Genomic DNA, 18,587 nt, shown 5'->3' with positions numbered 1-18,587 from the left:
GCTACGTTTTTTCACTCTCTCCTCCAATCTCCTCCAAGTACTAATAGTCATTTACTCATAATAACCTCACCTTACTTGATTACCTTCCAATCTCCTCGGATTAGGCTATTTGCAGCACCCAGTTCTTCCGCTGTTCAGTTAACACATTGCTCTTATGACAATTTGCTCCAGACTGCGAATAAACTCCTCCTCAAGGGCCACTTTACCTATCAAGATTACCACATGTGTGACAATGATGTAACTTCAGGGGGGGGGGAATCCGCCTCGACTTTCGGAGAGGAGAATCGAAGCCTCACATGAAGGACGGAATATGTGTCGCAGGAGGAACCCAGCAGCCACAGTGGTCACAGGAACGCCAATACTGCCGTTACTGTTGCTTTAGATTTAGCTACTCAGAACGAAATGTCCATGTAGCACGGGCTATGGTGAGCCCGTCCAATACTGCCATCCCATTTACCCTTTATACTTGTCCTGACTTCCCTGTCTCGTCGCCAGTGACATTCCAATATTATATTGACCCAAGAGTATATAATCAATATTATATAGACCCAATAGTATATACTCAATATTATATAGACCCAATAGTATGTAACAGCCTAACTGTTCATATTAATCTATTAAGAATACATAACTATGAACAGTTAGGCTGTTATATAATGTTGTAATATAATGCTATATAACATTATATAGACTCAATATTACATAAACCCAATATTATATAGAAGCAATATTTAACCAAAGCAACATTAAGAGATGGGATTATTTAAACAACTCTGTAATTTTATTTTATTTACACAAATAATATTACACAAAGTCTACGATATACCTCAGGTGTACAGTGATGAGTATACTTCAGGTATACAGTGATAAGTATACTCTATATATATACTCCCCCCCCTATGTCACCCTCCTCCCCTTTCAGGACTGTGGCCTCTGAGACTGTCCTGTTTGCTTCTCCCAGAGAAGTAGTATACCAATGGATCAATCTACCTGTTGGGGTTAGCACAATGCTAGTTGGAAATGTAAAGGAAAACACTGAATAACTAGAAGAGGGGGAAACTCTTCACAAGCCACAAATTAAGCTTCCTGGCTTTATCACTGTCATTATAGACAGTGACCGTCAGGGCTTCTTCCTGTCCTCACCACCGTCACTATAGACAGCAGCCATCAGGTCACTGCAAACAAAAAAAAATTCCAAATCTGTCTCTTCACAAAACAGTATTGAAATTTGAGTTGCAGTGTTGCACACAGACTTTACAAACATCAACAGGAGTTTCAATCAACTAACAAAGATTATGAGTCCAAAAATGGTAAAAACTTGTGAAAGGCTAACAGGAATGTTGAAGGAGCGTGAATAAATTAAGGTGAGGAGGGAGTGAGTGGATATCATTATGAGGAAGGTGAGAGAGAAAGGGAAGGGTGGTGAGAAGGGAGGGTGGTGAGAAGGGAGGGAGGAGGGGAGTGAGGATGCTGAGGTCTTCAGGTGAGTGGAGATGACCAGCAGTGGCCAGCAGTGACCAGCACTGTACTCTGCTGTATCTTGGTCTCTACGCTCGCCCACCATCTTGTTCCCTAGTGTAATGTTTGATTTGTCCTTTCACAACCAGACTCTCTCTCTCTCACACACACATTCACATACACTCACATTCACACCCTGCTGGTAGCCCCTGTCTAACCCGGCCTGCAGGTATTGTACACAAGTCCTGCTGAACACGCCAGTGATGTACATGTACACCAAGGAGCCTTAGTGTGGCCTCAAGCCTTGGTGTGGCTACGGACCTTGGTGTGGCCACGAGGCGTGTACCGGACACACCTGTGCATTATACACACAACATTATACACACAAACATAACCACTACAATGAATAACAACCTGGGACAGACAAACTCTAAAAACACAACGTTTATGACAACTGCGTGTATTATCAACACAAGCAAAGTTCTATACATTAAACTATACATACAAAACTACCCATCATATATTTAGCAGCAATATATATATATATTTATCTAGGGAAATATGTACCTTTAGAGTACAACACAGGGCTGAGTGTACATAAGAGGTATGTTCAAGGTCTCCGGATTATGGTGTTGAAAGCCCAGAGGGAGCAGTAATGGCACTTGTGTCTTACTTACTAAACAGCTACAGCAACAAGACGTGTACATAGTCGTGCAAGATGATGGCTTGCACGAGAGGGTCGCTTGTACACTTGTTGCAAAAGGCTCGATCAAGGGCGTATAAATATATATATAATATCAATATTTGCAACAATAACAGAACAACTAGAGACAATGTGACACAACTTTTTTTCAGCAACTTGTCATGAAGCACTCAAGGCGACACCTCACTTCACTAATGACACTAGTCTCAAGTAGCACTTAAAGTTGGGGAATTCAAGGGCGTGAGACAAGTCTAAGTATCACATACCCTAATAATGACTGTGTCTTACGAACGTCTTACTAACGCGTTCCGTTCTTGTCAAGTCCTCAACGAGTCGCCCTTGTGACGTCGGAGAGCTACATCAGCGCCACTGGTTCAAGGTGGTGGTGAGCGTAACTACTCGTATGATACACAATGTGTTCCGTCTTATAACACTATTACCATAAATATTAGGATGGTGATCATTCCTGAGACATTAACTTATATATACATATATATATAAGAATTCATTTCATATGAAGGCACAATCGTGTTCACTAGTTTATGTAGAGTCTTGCCTTCTGTTGCAGCTTCTTACGTGTATCAGATAAATAATGTTATCATTTTATCTGCACACAAGAAGTGTCTAGGTGATGCCCTCCTGAGGAGCTACCTAAGTCCCACTAAACGATGTCTTCCGGAGGATTCTGTAGTCCTCCTCGTAGACTACGTCCTCGGGGACTATCTGCCATCCTCCGGGAGAGACAGATCATCTGCAATTCCCTAACGAGAGGTTTTCTTATTGGTGATGGAGAGAGCTAACACAGGTTAAAGCTTGCAGGTGATGTTGGTCAAACAGTGACGAGGTGATATTAAACAAAAAAAATCTAGCAGATGCTCTCCTAGATAAGAAATATTTCTATATATTTATGGCTACGTTTGAACACTAGGTGACACGTATACAATCATCTAGATGACGTGTTCGAAGATCCAGAGGATCCAGATCTAGAAGATCCAGAAGGTGACGTGTTTGCTTGGATCTAGGTGGGTCTAGGTGGCCTTTTTGGATCGCCAGGTGTGAAATTACACCTAAGTGACCATCTTTGGGATGGACACCTCGACGATACGAATGGAACATCAGGCGACGCACTCGAGGTGGGCGGGAAGGGGGCGTCTAAGTGACGTTTTCCAGTATCCAGGGGACGAACATGGAGATCCTGGTGCAGACTCCAGGCAGGTTGGGCTCGGCACAACCTATCCCCCAGGAAATGATGCCGGCTAGGAAGTACCGGCCGTCGGCGCCCCGGACCTGTAGCGGGCCTCCAGAGTCGCCCTGCGGAACAACAGGCATCAGGCAACAGAACTTGCTTTACTCTCAATAAAACAGAAGTCATGAAAAGAAGTTAATAATGTATCTGTGGAATATTCCAGTGGAAGCTTCACATCAAATAAAAAAGCAGTATTATTAAAGCTAGTAATACTTTATTTTTAAGACTAAAAAGTAATACTAATTGATGATATTAGCAGTAAAATAAGTGTATAAATATAAAATATTAGACATAAATATCAAATTCAAGAACAAATACGCGCTGGAGTATATATTGTTGGAGATAAGGTTTTAAATAGAAGGTAAAGCTACACACACACACACACGCTCACACACGCACACACGCACACGCACACGCGCACACACACACACACACACACACACACACACACATGCCTTACGACACTAGAAAGAAGGGAGAGGGGAGACATGATAGGAACGTATAAGATACTCAGAGGGATTGACAGAGTGGACATAGACGAAATGTTCACACGGAATACTAACAGAACGAGGGGACATGGATGGAAGCTTGAAAGTCAGATCAGTCACAGAGATGTTAGGAAGTTTTCTTTTAGCGTGAGAGTAGTGGGAAAATGGAATGCACTTCAGGAACAGGTTGTGGAAGCAAATACTATTCATAATTTTAAAACCAGGTATGATAGGGAAATGGGACAGGAGTCATTGCTGTAAACAACCGATGCTCGAAAGGCGGGATCCAAGAGTCAATGCTCGATCCTGCAGACACAACTAGGTGAGTACAACTAGGTGAGTACACACACACACACACACACACACACACACTAACAGATGGAATGCATTAGGCAGTAATGTGGTGGAGGCTGACTCCATACACAGTTTCAAATGTAGATATGATAGAGCCCAATAAGCTCAGGAACCTGTACACCAGTTGATTGACAGTTTAGAGGCGGGACCAAAGAGCCGAAGCTTAACCCCCGCAAGCACAACTAGGGGAGTACTCTAGTGGATCACCAACAGAGCCTTGTTGACTGTGCATCATCAGCCTCACTGAAAGACATGTCTTTTTTTATATATTTTGAGATGAAGGGGCCAAGCAGGCGATGAGTCACAATAACGTGGCTGAAGTATGTTGACCAATCCACACACTAGAAAGTGAAGGGACGACGACGTTTCGGTCCGTCCTGGACCATTCTCAAGTCATTCTCACAATCGACTTGAGAATGGTCCAAGACGGACTGAAACAACGTCGTCGTCCCATCACCTTCTAGTGTGTGGTCTGGTCAACTAGAGGCCAAGCACTTCCCAAGTGGGTGTGTAAAGCCATAGACAATATTCCTAATTTTCAAGGAACTGCGTTTAGTGTCGAAATAGTTTATCGCGAGCAAGCAGCGTTCTTCCAACTCTTATAGTAAATATTGAGTTGTATAATCAATTCAATGTTGATAGAGGTCATTTCAATTAATGTCTTTCAAAACACCTTCCTCCATCTTGTGAGCCGTCGTGAAGGAGTTGGTGTAACAGATGGTAGAGGGTGTGTGGTGTTCACTTCACCCGTGGAAGATTTTGATTTTGATTTGTAGCCGTCGGAGGCGGCTAGTTTATTGTGCACCCCATACTCTTCCTGTGAGCGGTAGCGCAAAAATGATTACAGAGGGTACAAAAAGGTCTTTTTATCAGTCCTCAACGGAGATTATTACATTAATAATTTCATCTATCCTTCACAACTGTGGAAGCATGGTGGTGGTTGTCCTTGTTTGGGTGACAGCCACGTGGCCGTTGTATTGGCTGTTGACAAGGACCTGACTGACGGCTGTCAACTTCCTGCCAACTGGAGGAACTGGACGGGAGTGATATAAAGGTTACTGAGTGGGGTGTGGGGGGGGAACGATCGGGATGGGGGAGGGGGGGGTGTAGATCATTCAAGTGCCGTAGATCACCTTCTGCTCCCCCCTCCCCATCACACCCCCCCCCCCCCCCCCACCACCATCACACTATCCGCTACACCATAATCTGAGATAATAGTGCTATGTTGCCAGGTACCTCCACGCTGTTACAGTTCGTAGCTACCTATATGTTCTTACAGGGAATGATCTCCAGCTCCGGTTCCCGCCTCTTGCCTATAATTCCCCAGAACTAGCAGTACACTGTCGATACCATGGGTTTTAGTGTTAATATTTTAAAAGCCCTTAAATGGCATGTCACATATTTACTGCTGAATTGAAGTGGCCGTTAATATCTACCTGGCTAAACTGTGTGTAGTTTCAATGTACGTCCTCTTGGCCTGGTCCACTACACCCACCTACACGAGGGGGGGGGGAGGGTGTAGTTCCTACGCCTTCACGTAAGTAATCGGGCCCGAGAGCTGAAGCTCATACTCAGCAGACAAGCACACACACACTGTTCCCTCCCACCTTTGTTCACAACTTTGTACGGTCTCGGGCCACGCGGGTCTGGGCACCGACAATATGTGAGGCATTAGACACTAGCTTCCAGGAAATGGGCAAAAGTACAACTTGAGCAGTACTGAGAGGTTGAGGGCAGTTCGCCCTTGAGTAGGAGACCAAGCAAGATGGCAGCTGCAAGATGAGGTTCATCTGAGCATCTTGAGGTTCAGATGAGCTTGAGGATCACAATATGATGCAGCTGTAGGAGCAGACAAAATCTCCCCCGTGGATGCTAAAAAAACACAGCACAAACTTGGAGAAATCTTTCTTTTATGAAGCACAATACTTCACTAGAGAGAGAGAGGGAGAACTGCCAAACCGCTGGAAGACGGCTAATGTTATAGTGATATGGATGAAAAGGGGATTGACAGGAGGCAATAACCTACAGACCTGTGTCATTAATATGCATCGTCTATTAGATCCTAAATCAAATAATACCAAAAAAAGCGGAGACATGACCATGACATGGACGATTCTACATTGTCCCCTACCACCCCTCTTGCTCCAGCTTATCTCTCACACACACACACACACACAACAGCCTTAGTTACAATCAAACACACGCACACACACACACAACTTTCCAATTAACAACTGCAAGCAAAAGCTGGAGGAACTTTCACCTTTCAACTTCAACTCTCTTTACAAGATGTGTACTTCCCTTATCCCCTTATTCTTCCCTCAGAGCTCCAGCTACCTCTCTCTCCCTCTCCTCCATCCACCCTCAACCCAGCGCCCCCATGCACTAATCTCTGCTCCATAACATCCTTTTTTCAAGAGATTTGCCAGATGGTTCCAGACAACAGCTGGTGAACTGATGCTGTCGAACGGGAGATGAGGCTGGAAGGGGGTGTGTGGAAGGGGAAGACATGGTAGAAGGGAGGGTGGTGGAAAGGTAAGGGCAGGAGAGATGAAATGTTGAGGAGACAAGAGGAAAATGAAGAAAGGATAAGATTAGTGCTCAAGGTAAATAGGAAGAGAAAAATTACCTTCAGGTAGGAGACTAGGCTACTTTTCAGGGCTACAGGTGTACCGTAGTCCCTTCATGTCCAGGGGCTACAGGTGTACCGTAGTCCCTTCATGGCCAGGGGCTACAGGTGTACCGTAGTCCCTTCATGGCCAGGGGCTACAGGTGTACCGTAGTCCCTTCATGTCCAGGGGCTACAGGTGTACCGTAGTCCCTTCATGGCCAGGGGCTACTGGTGTATCGTAGACCCTTCATGTCCAGGGGGCTACAGGTGTACCGTAGTCCCTTCATGTCCAGGGGCTACAGGTGTACCGTAGTCCCTTCATGTCCAGGGGCTACAGGTGTACCGTAGTCCCTTCATGTCCAGGGGCTACAGGTGTACCGTAGTCCCTTCATGTCCAGGGGCTACAGGTGTACCGTAGTCCCTTCATGTCCAGGGGCTACAGGTGTACCGTAGTCCCTTCATGGCCAGGGGCTACAGGTGTACCGTAGTCCCTTCATGTCCAGGGGCTACAGGTGTACCGTAGTCCCTTCATGGCCAGGGGCTACAGGTGTACCGTAGTCCCTTCATGGCCAGGGGCTACTGGTGTATCGTAGACCCTTCATGTCCAGGGGGCTACAGGTATACCGTAGCCCCACCAAGGCTACACCACTACCGGGTGTCAGTGACCGCTAGGTAGAGAGGTGCGGTGTCGGCCCTTCTCCCTCCTACAGGTAAACTACACGTAATGTTTCCTATTATCTCCCTACTGCACCACCACCACCACCACTACACTGTACCACCACCACCACTACCACACTGTCACCACTGCTGCACCAACACAACCACCACCACACTACCACCACCACCACTACCACTGACACCTACTAGTTTCCTCAGTGCCAAATCTCTCATCATTTTCACCCTCCTCCCCCCCCCCCATTCTCGCCCCATCAAGATGTCCCCAAGCTCCCCCCAGCGCCCCTGGGGCCACCTATCATCCCTATACCCATTTTGAGATAAATCTAAACTCACATTGTATGCTCTGGCAACCTATTTTATTGCTAAGGATACAATACCTGAAATCCTTGCACTGTATCCATATTTCGCTCCCAGTAGATAAACGAAACATGAGATTAAGAAACAAGTAGTGTATTGTGAAGACTAATAATAAACAGCAGCTCCCCTATGACTCTGTAATATCTCCATTGCTGAAACAATTATGTATTAGTGATAAGATCCACCATAAATATATAATGACTTACTGTAAATATATAGCTCTTGAAACAGAACATTCTCTGTAACTAGCTGACATTGTAATTATAAGGTGTGAAGAATAGATGAAACTGTTTATGTAACAATCTCCGTTGAGGTCTGATAAAGACCTTTTGTGCCCTCTGTAATCCTTTTTTGCGCTACCGCTCACAGGATGAGTATGGGGATGCACAATAAACTAGCGGCCTCCGGTGGCAACATTCACCTCTCTACACCACACTAACAGGACTACCATTGTCTTCAAGACAAGTGTGGTGGTGTAATGGGTGCGCTGGAGCCACCGTCTTGAGTCTCCACCACTCCTTCACTTCCAGCTGGGTTCGTGTCTTGATGGTTTTAAGTCACATCTTGAAATTACTCCTGTCAATTCTGCTGCTGCTGCTGCTGCTGCTGCTGCTGCTGGTACTGTTATTACCAGCGGTAATACTGAGGCTTCAACAGCTTTCTGTTTAATACTGATAATACCAGCAGCAGAAATTTGTCTAATGATATTAACGCATTATTTAATTCTGGTACAATTATTAAAGATGATAATGATGATGATAACTGAATATATATATCAAGTCCACTACGACTGGGGGACAGATAGACTTGTGTGTTAAAGAGGCTTGCTCACCGCACATGATCACATGTCTAAGGCTAGAACCTCTTTTGTGGAGTGGTATATGTTACGGGCGATGGCCGGTGTTGGTGGCGGCCACCAACACCGGCCACCAACACCCACCACCAACACCGGCCACCAACACCCACCACCAACACCGGCCACCAACACCGGCCACCAACACCCACCACCAACACCCACCACCAACACCGGCCACCAACACCGGCCACCAACACCCACCACCAACACCCACCACCAACACCGGCCACCAACACCCACCACCAACACCCACCACCAACACCCACCACCAACACCGGCCACCAACACCCACCACCAACACCCACCACCAACACCCACCACCAACACCTAACACTGCCTCACCAAAGACGTTCTTGTAAAAACTAAAAAAAAAAAAAATTACTAGAGAAATTGGTAGAGTAATAGAGTGGGTAGGGAACCTGGCTAAGAAATAGGGAACAAATAGAATCAGTAAATTAAACTAGGAAAAACGCCACTAGTGGAGTGCTACAAGGTTCAGTGCTGAGACCTGTGCTATTCCCAGTGTACATCAATGACTGATGGACCTCCTACTTTGGAGCTGCTCCTTGTTGATGACCTCAAACTGTCGAGGACGGTGAGGAGGAGCTCGGACAACATGAGGCTCCAAGGAAGACTTGGACAAGTTACAGACAGGCTCGGACAAAGATCTACATTACGTAAACAGGAATAAGAAGGCCGGTGGAATAATACAATATGAGAAGGAGGAACTAAAATGAACAGGTAAAGAAATAATCTAGGAGTAGTGTCTGGGATGCTCCCGGACGCAGGTTCGAATCCTCGTCACGGCCCTTATGAATTTGTTCATCTAGGAGTAGCCACAGATATAAACCCAGGGAAATGAAAATAATGAATACGGACACAAAAATGGAGGCGATATGATTCAGACATATAAAATACTCAAGGGTGTATGTTGTATATGTAGCAAGTAGCAGGATCTGCCTCTATCTATAGATTTAACTCCACATATTACCAGAAACGAATGAGAGTTGGGAGTCACTGCAGTAGTTGACATGTTATTCAGAAAGGCGGGGCCCAGGCGCTGAAGCTAGGTCCTGCAAACTCAATTAGGTAAGTACTTTTCACAGAATCAGTAATTGGGTACCCGCTCGTTAAACAGTTTGACGAGTCGTGTTCCAGGGGGGGGGGGAGTTAAACTCAGCTATGGCAAGAGAAAGCTGTTAGCCTTCTAACAGGAGTCTACACCTGTACCCACCTGTGTAAACCAAGAACATCTCAAGGAGTATACTTCAACAGTAACAGAAGTACACTCATTGAGAAGACCTCAACACGGAGCCTGTTGGGCAGTTATGTTAAGCCACGTAACATGTCTTAAAAACTGAGGTCTTGTTGACCAGACCACACACTAGAAGGTGAAGGGACGACGACATTTCGGTCCGTCCTGGACCATTCTCAAGTCGATGGTTTACTCAAGTCAAGTCTCAACTCTTAACTGAGGTCTTCCCGATACGTATTGTGTAAACTTAATTATAAAGTTATAGCCATTTATAAATAAAGTTTTCTTTATTTAATTTGCTGAGCAACAAAAAAAGCAACAACAAAACTTTAATTGCAAAACTTTTTTTTTAAACTTGCCGACCATGATGATTGCAGCACGGATAACGCCATCAAAAAAAGTGGTAATTGCGGGACTCGAACCGGTACCAAAACAGCGATAACTGCAACACGCTTAGTGCCGTCTTAATTATACACGGAGGAGGAGGCACAGGAGCCAACAGCCCACTCACGGAGTTGGCCCAGACACTTGGGAGAGAGAGAGAGAGAGAGTTGGGGGGCGCTTCCGGCCCTCTGTTCCATCCGCCCGTTCCAGGCGACTTAGAAGGCCCCCCCCTCCCTCAAGGCTCTCAACCCCTACATCCTCAAACCCCCCCTCCATCCCCTCCCTCAAGGCTCTCAACCCCTACATCCTCAAACCCCCCCTCCATCCCCTCCCTCAAGGCTCTCAACCCCTACATCCTCAAACCCTCCCTCCATCCCCTCCCTCAAGGCTCTCAACCCCTACATCCTCAAACCCCCCCTCCATCCCCTCCCTCAAGGCTCTCAACCCCTACATCCTCAAACCCCCCCTCCATCCCCTCCCTCAAGGCTCTCAACCCCTACATCCTCAAACCCCCCCTCCATCCCCTCCCTCAAGGCTCTCAACCCCTACATCCTCAAACCCCCCCTCCATCCCCTCCCTCAAGGCTCTCAACCCCTACATCCTCAAACCCCCCCTCCATCACCCCCACACCCCCACCACACCCGCCTTGCGGTAACTAGGGCGAGACGAGATGGAAAGCATCATAACACAAGCTGATTATTCTCTTTCTCCTCCTCCTACTCCTTCTTTCCTCTCCTCCTCAGTGACATTAGGATAAGAAACCATTCCCAAATAACATGTCTTAATTTCAAACCCATTTCGGGGTTTAAACCCCCTAGCCAGCTGGTGCTTGTGGTGGGAGGGGGGGGGTTGAAGAGCAACCCTTGCCCGGGGTTCGGTTCGAACGGAGGTCGTCAGTGAAGCACTGTTCCGAGAAATGTTCGAACGTCGCCGGTTGAGACGTGTGTAAAGTTGTATTTATTCATAAACAGGGGGGGAGAAGGGGGTTTGGTGACTGGATTACCGAGCACATGGTCTGTGTTATCGAGGACGATATCGCCCGGGGTTCGAGCCCTGGTCAAGTACGGACGATCGGACACCAACACTTCACCCCACCAGTAACTGGGGGGACCTGGTTGTAAACTGACAGACAAACCGCGTTCCAGGGCAAACCCAATAACACTCGAGGTATTACAATGACGCAACACTTCCCTGACGCAACACTCACCTGACGCAACACGGTGACGCAACACTCACCGAAAAGCAGCCTTGCTTTGAGGGGTAACATGAAGGAGCATAATGAACTAAGTGGAAGGACAGGTGGTTGAGGCTTCACAACACTAAGATCAGGCGCCACCGCAACACGTGGCCACCTACCGTAGACGGTGCCCAGCAGCTGAGGCCCAACCTTCTAGCACACACACACACACACACACACACACACACACACACACACACACACAGAGGACAGTACCTGGCAGGAGTCGATGCCGCCCTTCTCGTAGCCAGCACACAGGAAGATCTCCGGGATGTGTTCCCGCCGCCCGCCCTTCAAGAACATATCTTTACACTTGCTGTTGCTTACGATGGGCACCGAACCCTGCGGAACACCACACTTCATTATTATGGGGCTACTGTGTCGTAGGGTTGGGGTATCTTAGGGTTGGGGTATCTTAAGGCTTGGGTATCTTGGGGCTGGGGTATCTTTGGGGCTGGGGTATCTTAGGGCTGGGGTATCACAGACACAGGGTAAAGCGTGGGTAGACAAATTGCATTAAATAGAAAACAAGCAACCATTAAACGTGCAGGAAACATGTCTAGCATTGAAATATCATGACAAATATTGTCTAAAAGCCTAAGCAACATTAGACACAATATTGGACAGGTGAACACGGCCACTGACAACCAGTTTCAGCCCGTAGCAGTTATAATTTCAGCAAGTTCTTTGTTCAACTGCTCACAGGATGAGTATGAGGGCCACCCTAAACTGCCTCCCAGAGGATCACAATGAGGTGAGCGCTAAACAGCCTCTCATAGGCTCAGAATGAGGACACTAAACTGTTCTTTTTTTCTCTTTGTCTCTTGTAAACCTTGCCATTTTCTCAGCATTATTTTTTAATGATTCAATGGCATATCCCTCTCCCTCCTCAGGGCATCCCCCCCCTTCTCAGGGCATACCTCCCGTCTCTACCGTACCTTCTGCAGGATAGAGGGCAACCGGCCATGCTCAGACAGCCGGCCCCAGCCGGTCACTGTAGCCCTCTCGCCTATCAGGAGGTCGTTGTTCCCCGGCAGACAAATGGGCGCAATGTGCGGCTGGAACTCCAGTACCTCCGTCATCTGCACCAGCGCCAGATCGTACTCGTACGTGAAGAAGTTGTACTTGGGATGCACGGCCTTGCGCTTCACCGCCCGCTCCACGTACGGGAACGGCTCCATCACGGACGAGAAGTCGTACTCTCCGACCCGGATCCGGATTTGTGACGTCAACAGGCTGTTGTGAGAACGAGAGAAGATAAAGGTGTTAGGCATCTACGTTAAAAAGGTAGAGACGCTAGCCTTTCTTCACTGAGGAAAGTGAGCCGACAGGACCGTCGGGTCGTTCTTGTGGTGCCAGGTGACCGTGGTGCCAAGGACGAAGGCCCCCAAGATCAGTGATATATATATATATATGACAATGTCAGACCACGGAGGAAAATGAAACAGGAATTTCCTTAAGTACTTTCGTATATTAAATACATCTTCAGAAGGAATCAAATAAGTATATTTATAATATACTTATAAGTATAAGTATATACTTATAAGTATAAGTATAAGTATATTTATAATAAGTATATACAATTTCGTATATTTAATATACGAAAGTACTTAAGGAAATTCCTGTTTCATTTTCCTCCGTGGTCTGACATTGTCACATTCTTAATCACGTGTTTATTTTCGTGATATACACACACACACACATATATATATATATATATATATATATATATATATATATATATATATATATATATATATATATATATATATATATATATATCCATGATTAAGGGAATCACAGTGTCTTCCTTGACACCTCCAGTCAGTGCCAAGTCCGACCCGTGAAGCTGTACTTTGATCTCTCAAGGTAATTGCCTAGTTTGACCTACAGTTAGGAGGGGGGGGGGTTTACGTGAGTATTTTTTTTTTACAATAAAATAGGTAGGACGTGTCTGAGGCAGCTGAGTGTATTACAGCAAGATGTAACAGGTGTACAAAGGATGTGTTGTTGTTAAAGATTTAGCTACTCAGGACAAAGTGTCCATATAGCACGGTCTATGGCGAGCCCGCAAACTACAAAGGAGGTGTAGGTAGCAGATGTACTTGACTGGAGAGGTGGTTGTCTCGAGGTGACTTCAGGTGAGATGCAGGTGTGTTAGGCACATGTTAAGCAGGTGTAGGTGGCAGGGGGGGGGATGGATGTGTTTCACTCACTCGTCAACACAGTGGCCAGCAGTGGCGACCCACTGGTCATTGAGCAGTGCTCCTCCACATCGATGTGTCGAGGAGAACCCGAAGAAACTGGTCCTCCTGACGGAGACCTGCCACGGCCACTCCCCGAACCTGGCGTTGGTCCCGTTCACGATCCGGCCCTCTGGTTGGGTCATCATCGTTGGCACCCCACACTCTGTGGACAGGAGACAATGGAGTTACTTACTGGCACTCTGGGCACTTGGGAAGAGTTGATAAGAGTGGCTCGTACTCTAGCAGTAGAGAGAATAGTTGGCAGCACACACACACACTTCGGGACCAAAGAGCCAAAGCTCAACCCCCGCAAGCACAAATAGGCGAGTACACACACACACACACACACAGACAGACACACACACACACACACACACACACACACACACACACACACACACACACACACACACACACACACACTCTTCGGGACCAAAGAGCCAAAGCTCAACCCCCGCAAGCACAAATAGGTGAGTACACACACACACACACACACACACACACACACACACACACACACACACACACGCACACACACACACACACACACACACACACACACACACACACACACACGCACACACACAAGGGTGAAACTACAAGCGCAGAATGGGAAATAAGAATGACTAAGGTCTGCTACAGCGGCCCTTCTCGACAAACTGGTCGCGTTTCTAACGATATCCTTACTAACGTTACAAATGCAACCTATTGAGACAAACTACGACTCACAATATCTACTTTTTAATACGGAACGAACTTAGGTTACTTTAGGTGTTGATTCTGTACGTAGCTGGTTAGGCTAAAAGGTTTGATTTTGGACGGAGCGATAAATGAAGAAGAGAATTTAATTTTCAAATTTGTCTACAGCCTAGCACGGAACTCTGATCTCCCCCCCCCCCCTACCCCCCTAACCCCCTCTCCCCGCCCACATAAGTGCATTGATGTCATAATATGTTGAATTAAACAACATCATCAATGAACAACCTGAGGGGACTGAACTTGTTACATAAAAACACCCACAAACACCCCCGGGGATGTGTTAAATTATGCGGTACGACAACGTGTCGCGGGGCGTCGCCACTCTCACTCTCACCTGACCTGCCAGACGTGTCACACAAGCGGTCCACCCGCATGGAGAAAACTTTCTAATATATTTCTTCTGTTACTTTTTTTTGTGTTTATCACCAAGGGCACAGTAGTGACACTTAAAGTAAAGTACTGGCACTTAGGGCACAGTACTGGCACTTAGGGCACAGTACTGGCACTTAGGGCACAGTACTGGCACTTAGGGTGCAGTACTGGCACTTAGGGCACAGTACTGGCACTTAGGGCACAGTACTGGCACTTAGGGCACAGTACTGGCACTTAGGGCACAGTACTGGCACTTAGGACACAGTACTGGCACTTAGGGCACAGTACTGGCACTTAGGGCACAGTACTGGCACTTAGCGCACAATTGTGACACTCGGGCGCCTGACAGCTGGGTGGACAGCGTTTCGGATTCGTTAGCCCTGAGGTTCCGGGTTCGATCCCCGATGGAGGTGGAGAGAAATGGGCAAAATGTTTCTTTCACCCTCATGCCCCCTGTTACCTAGCAGTAAATAGGTACCTGGGAGTTAGACAGCTGCTACAAGCTGCTTCCCGGAGGTGTGTGTAAAAAAAACAAAATATCCGTTGAGTGACAGTTGAAAGGCGGGGCGAAAGAGCCAGAGCTAAACCTCCCGGCAAGCACAACTAGGTGAGTACATGTTGATGGCGTTTAAGCCACCCAAGAGGCGGCACGGGCATGAATAGCCCGTAAGTTGCTATCTCGACTCCAAGCTTACTATCACTCCAAGTTTCTGGCGCCGTCTTCCGTTTGCTGTCCACTTCCCGCTTTCTCAGTTGCCTCTCTCACTAACCCCATTTATTGGACCTTTTTTTTTTTTTTTCCCCTTAGTTTCCCCCCCCCAAGCGTATGTTCTACTTTTATTGTATCATTGTTCTGTATTCATTTCTGTTGTGTACTGTTGTGTGTTGTGTTAACTGTTGTTGCTGCGTCTGGTAATGTGACTGTTGATGACGCTGCTGCTGTTGTCTGTTGGCTGTTCTTAACAGAGGCTTCTGAGGTTGTGATTACCTCCGTTGCTGCGGTCCGAACAGTCTCTGGTCCTGTTGTTCGTGCCGTTTCTACTGTTGTACGTGCTGCTGCTACTGTTGCTGCAGCTGCTGCTCGGCCTGTTGCTGCAGTGCGGGAGCAACAGTAGCTGGCTACAGTAGCCGTGGTCAGAAAGGGGGCGTAGAAAGTGGTCCGAAGATCACGTCCACCTTGCGACAGCTGTTTCAACCACGGCCCCACGGACGGGTCCATCACGGCCCCACGGACGGGTCCATCACGGCCCCACGGACGGGTCCATCACGGCCCCACGGACGGGTCCATCACGGCCCCACGGACGCGCCCATCACGGCCCCACGGACGCGCCCATCACGGCCCCACGGACGGGTCCATCACGGCCCCACAGACGCGCCCATCACGGCCCCACGAACACACCCATCACGGCCCCACGGACGGGTCCATCACGGCCCCACAGACGCTCCCATCACGGGTGTCCGTAACCAGTGTCCGAGGACACAGAATATACGGACACGGACGCTGGGTATGTGCAAGTCGGGGTGGGGGTGGGGGATAGAGAAGTCATCAAGTGTCACGGGGTGTGTCATATTTGGTGCCATATACGTGGCATAAGTTCTCTCACACCTTCCCAGTCAGGTGTGCCAGTGAAAGTACCCCTCTCCCCCCATCACTCTGGCACCTCACACACACACACACGCGCGTGCGCACGACAACACCAAGCAAAGTTTACTTGAGCAAAGCAGAACACAAACAAGCAAATTCAACAAGAGCTTTCTCCAACACTGTGAACAGCTGACCCACTGAGTCACTCCAGATAAATATATCTATTGGATAATAGCTCTATTGGATAATAGATCTACTGGATAATATAGTAATAACAGAGCTATTGTACAAGAAAATAGAATTGGCCTACTTTGGACAGCAGTTCCTTACAAGAAGTACCTACGTACCTACCAAGAGCACAGAGAGAGAGAGAGAGAGAGAGAGAGAGAGAGAGAGAGAGAGAGAGAGAGAGAGAGAGAGAGAGAGAGAGAGAGAGAGAGAGAGAGAGAGAGAGAGAGAGACTCTCCGAGCTCAAGACGTCTCCACAGATCACCAAGTACCTCCAAGAAACAAGAGGGAGAAAGGCAAACAATCATCTAAGCTGATGCTGGAGAGCTGGCACAGTGCCATTAACCCAGAAACTGCCACACACACACACACACACACACACACACACACACACACACACACACACACACACACACACACACACACACACACACACACACACCAGGCCGCTCACGCACGGTTCCACAATCTCGCTCAAAGCTTCCAGTGGACGTCCAGCTGGTCCACGACAATACCAGAAACCTTCAGATGGTCTTAGACAACATATAGATATATATTGGTGACATTTGGGGGTGATAGAAGCTGGAATTGTCTCTTTTCTGCAAAGTTACCACATGAGATAAAGAGGGATGTTCTATAGGCTTCTCATTCAACTAGAGCATCTTGCTCCTTGTAAATGACACATTTCTACCTACCGGTCTCTGCTGTATTAATATAGGAATAATATATTATGTTTCTATAGTTTCTATCCACGTAATGGGACGATAGACCTATTGACTTAATAGCCAAGCTTCTTGGGGACATTCCGCCATGATAAGAAGGTTTTTAAGAAGTTGATGACTGGTGTGTGTGGCTCTTCTCATGTCTACTTAAGCAACTGTGTGTCCAACCACTTGGGGTGGACGGTAGAGCGACGGTCTCGCTTTATGCTGGTCGGCGTTCAATCCCCCGACCGTCCACAAGTGGTTGGACACCATTCCTTTCCCCTCCGTCCTATCCCAAAGCCTTATCCTGACCCCTTCCAAGTGCTATATAGTCGTAATGGCTTGGCACTTTCCCCCCTGACAATTCCCTTCCCACTGTGTGAGTGATGGGGTGATGGGGCAGAACTCTCAGGCATTAACAACCCAAAGTTAATACGGGACTGAAGGGGAGAAGGAAGAGGATGGGAAGAATACAAAAAAGAAGAGGAACAGAAGAAGAATACAAGGTGAAAGAAAATGGCGAATGATTGAAGAGAGTGAAACATGTGAGAGAAGATTTTAATAAGAAAGTGAGAAGACGAAGCGGAAGGAGGGAGGTAAGTAGACATAAAGAGGGAGAGAAACAGAGGACGTAAAGAGGGAGAGAGGGAAGGAGGAAAGTGTTAAGGGAAAGCACCAAGACATTACGACTATATAGCTCTGGGAAGGGGGTCAGGATAAGGATTAGGGATGGGACGGGGGGAAAGGAATGGTGCCCAACCACTTGTGAACGGTCGGGGGGATTGAACGCCGACCAGCATGAAGCGAGACCGTTGCTCTACCGTCCACCCCAATTGGTTGGACCCCCATTTTGAGACAATATGAGACAAGAGGGGAGAGAGAGAGAGAGAGAGAGAGAGAGAGAGAGAGAGAGAGAGAGAGAGAGAGAGAGAGAGAGAGAGAGAGAGAGAGAGAGAGAGAGAGAGAGACAGAGAGAGAGAGAGAGAGCCAGGCAGGTATGGGGTACCTAGTATGGGACAAGGTTGTGTCGTCCAGTACAGGGTCTGTGTTGGTAGTTAGCTTGTAA

The 18,587-nt window shown here is 47.3% G+C and overlaps 1 protein-coding gene across 5 annotated transcripts in view; it reads right to left on the bottom strand.

Moving 5' to 3' along the window:
* Positions 1-3,017: 3,017 nt before the first annotated feature.
* The window catches only part of Sb (serine proteinase stubble), an 81,584-nt gene continuing 66,014 nt past the window's right edge, over positions 3,018-18,587 (bottom strand). For all 5 annotated transcript variants that reach the window (XM_069325356.1, XM_045745224.2, XM_045745223.2 and 2 more), the window contains exons 5-8: positions 13,844-14,036; positions 12,566-12,863; positions 11,844-11,969; positions 3,018-3,472 (exon numbers count right to left, since the gene is read on the bottom strand). In XM_069325356.1, coding sequence (XP_069181457.1) covers positions 3,314-3,472; positions 11,844-11,969; positions 12,566-12,863; positions 13,844-14,036 — 776 coding nt within the window. In that variant the 3' untranslated portion in view covers positions 3,018-3,313. The remainder of the gene's footprint in view (positions 3,473-11,843; positions 11,970-12,565; positions 12,864-13,843; positions 14,037-18,587) is intronic.

The sequence above is a fragment of the Procambarus clarkii genome, chromosome 16 (genome assembly GCF_040958095.1).
Source record: "Procambarus clarkii isolate CNS0578487 chromosome 16, FALCON_Pclarkii_2.0, whole genome shotgun sequence".
NCBI classification, from domain to species: Eukaryota; Metazoa; Arthropoda; class Malacostraca; order Decapoda; family Cambaridae; genus Procambarus; species Procambarus clarkii.
Note: the sequence above shows the minus strand (reverse complement) of the source record. Positions and strands in the feature narration are given on the sequence as shown.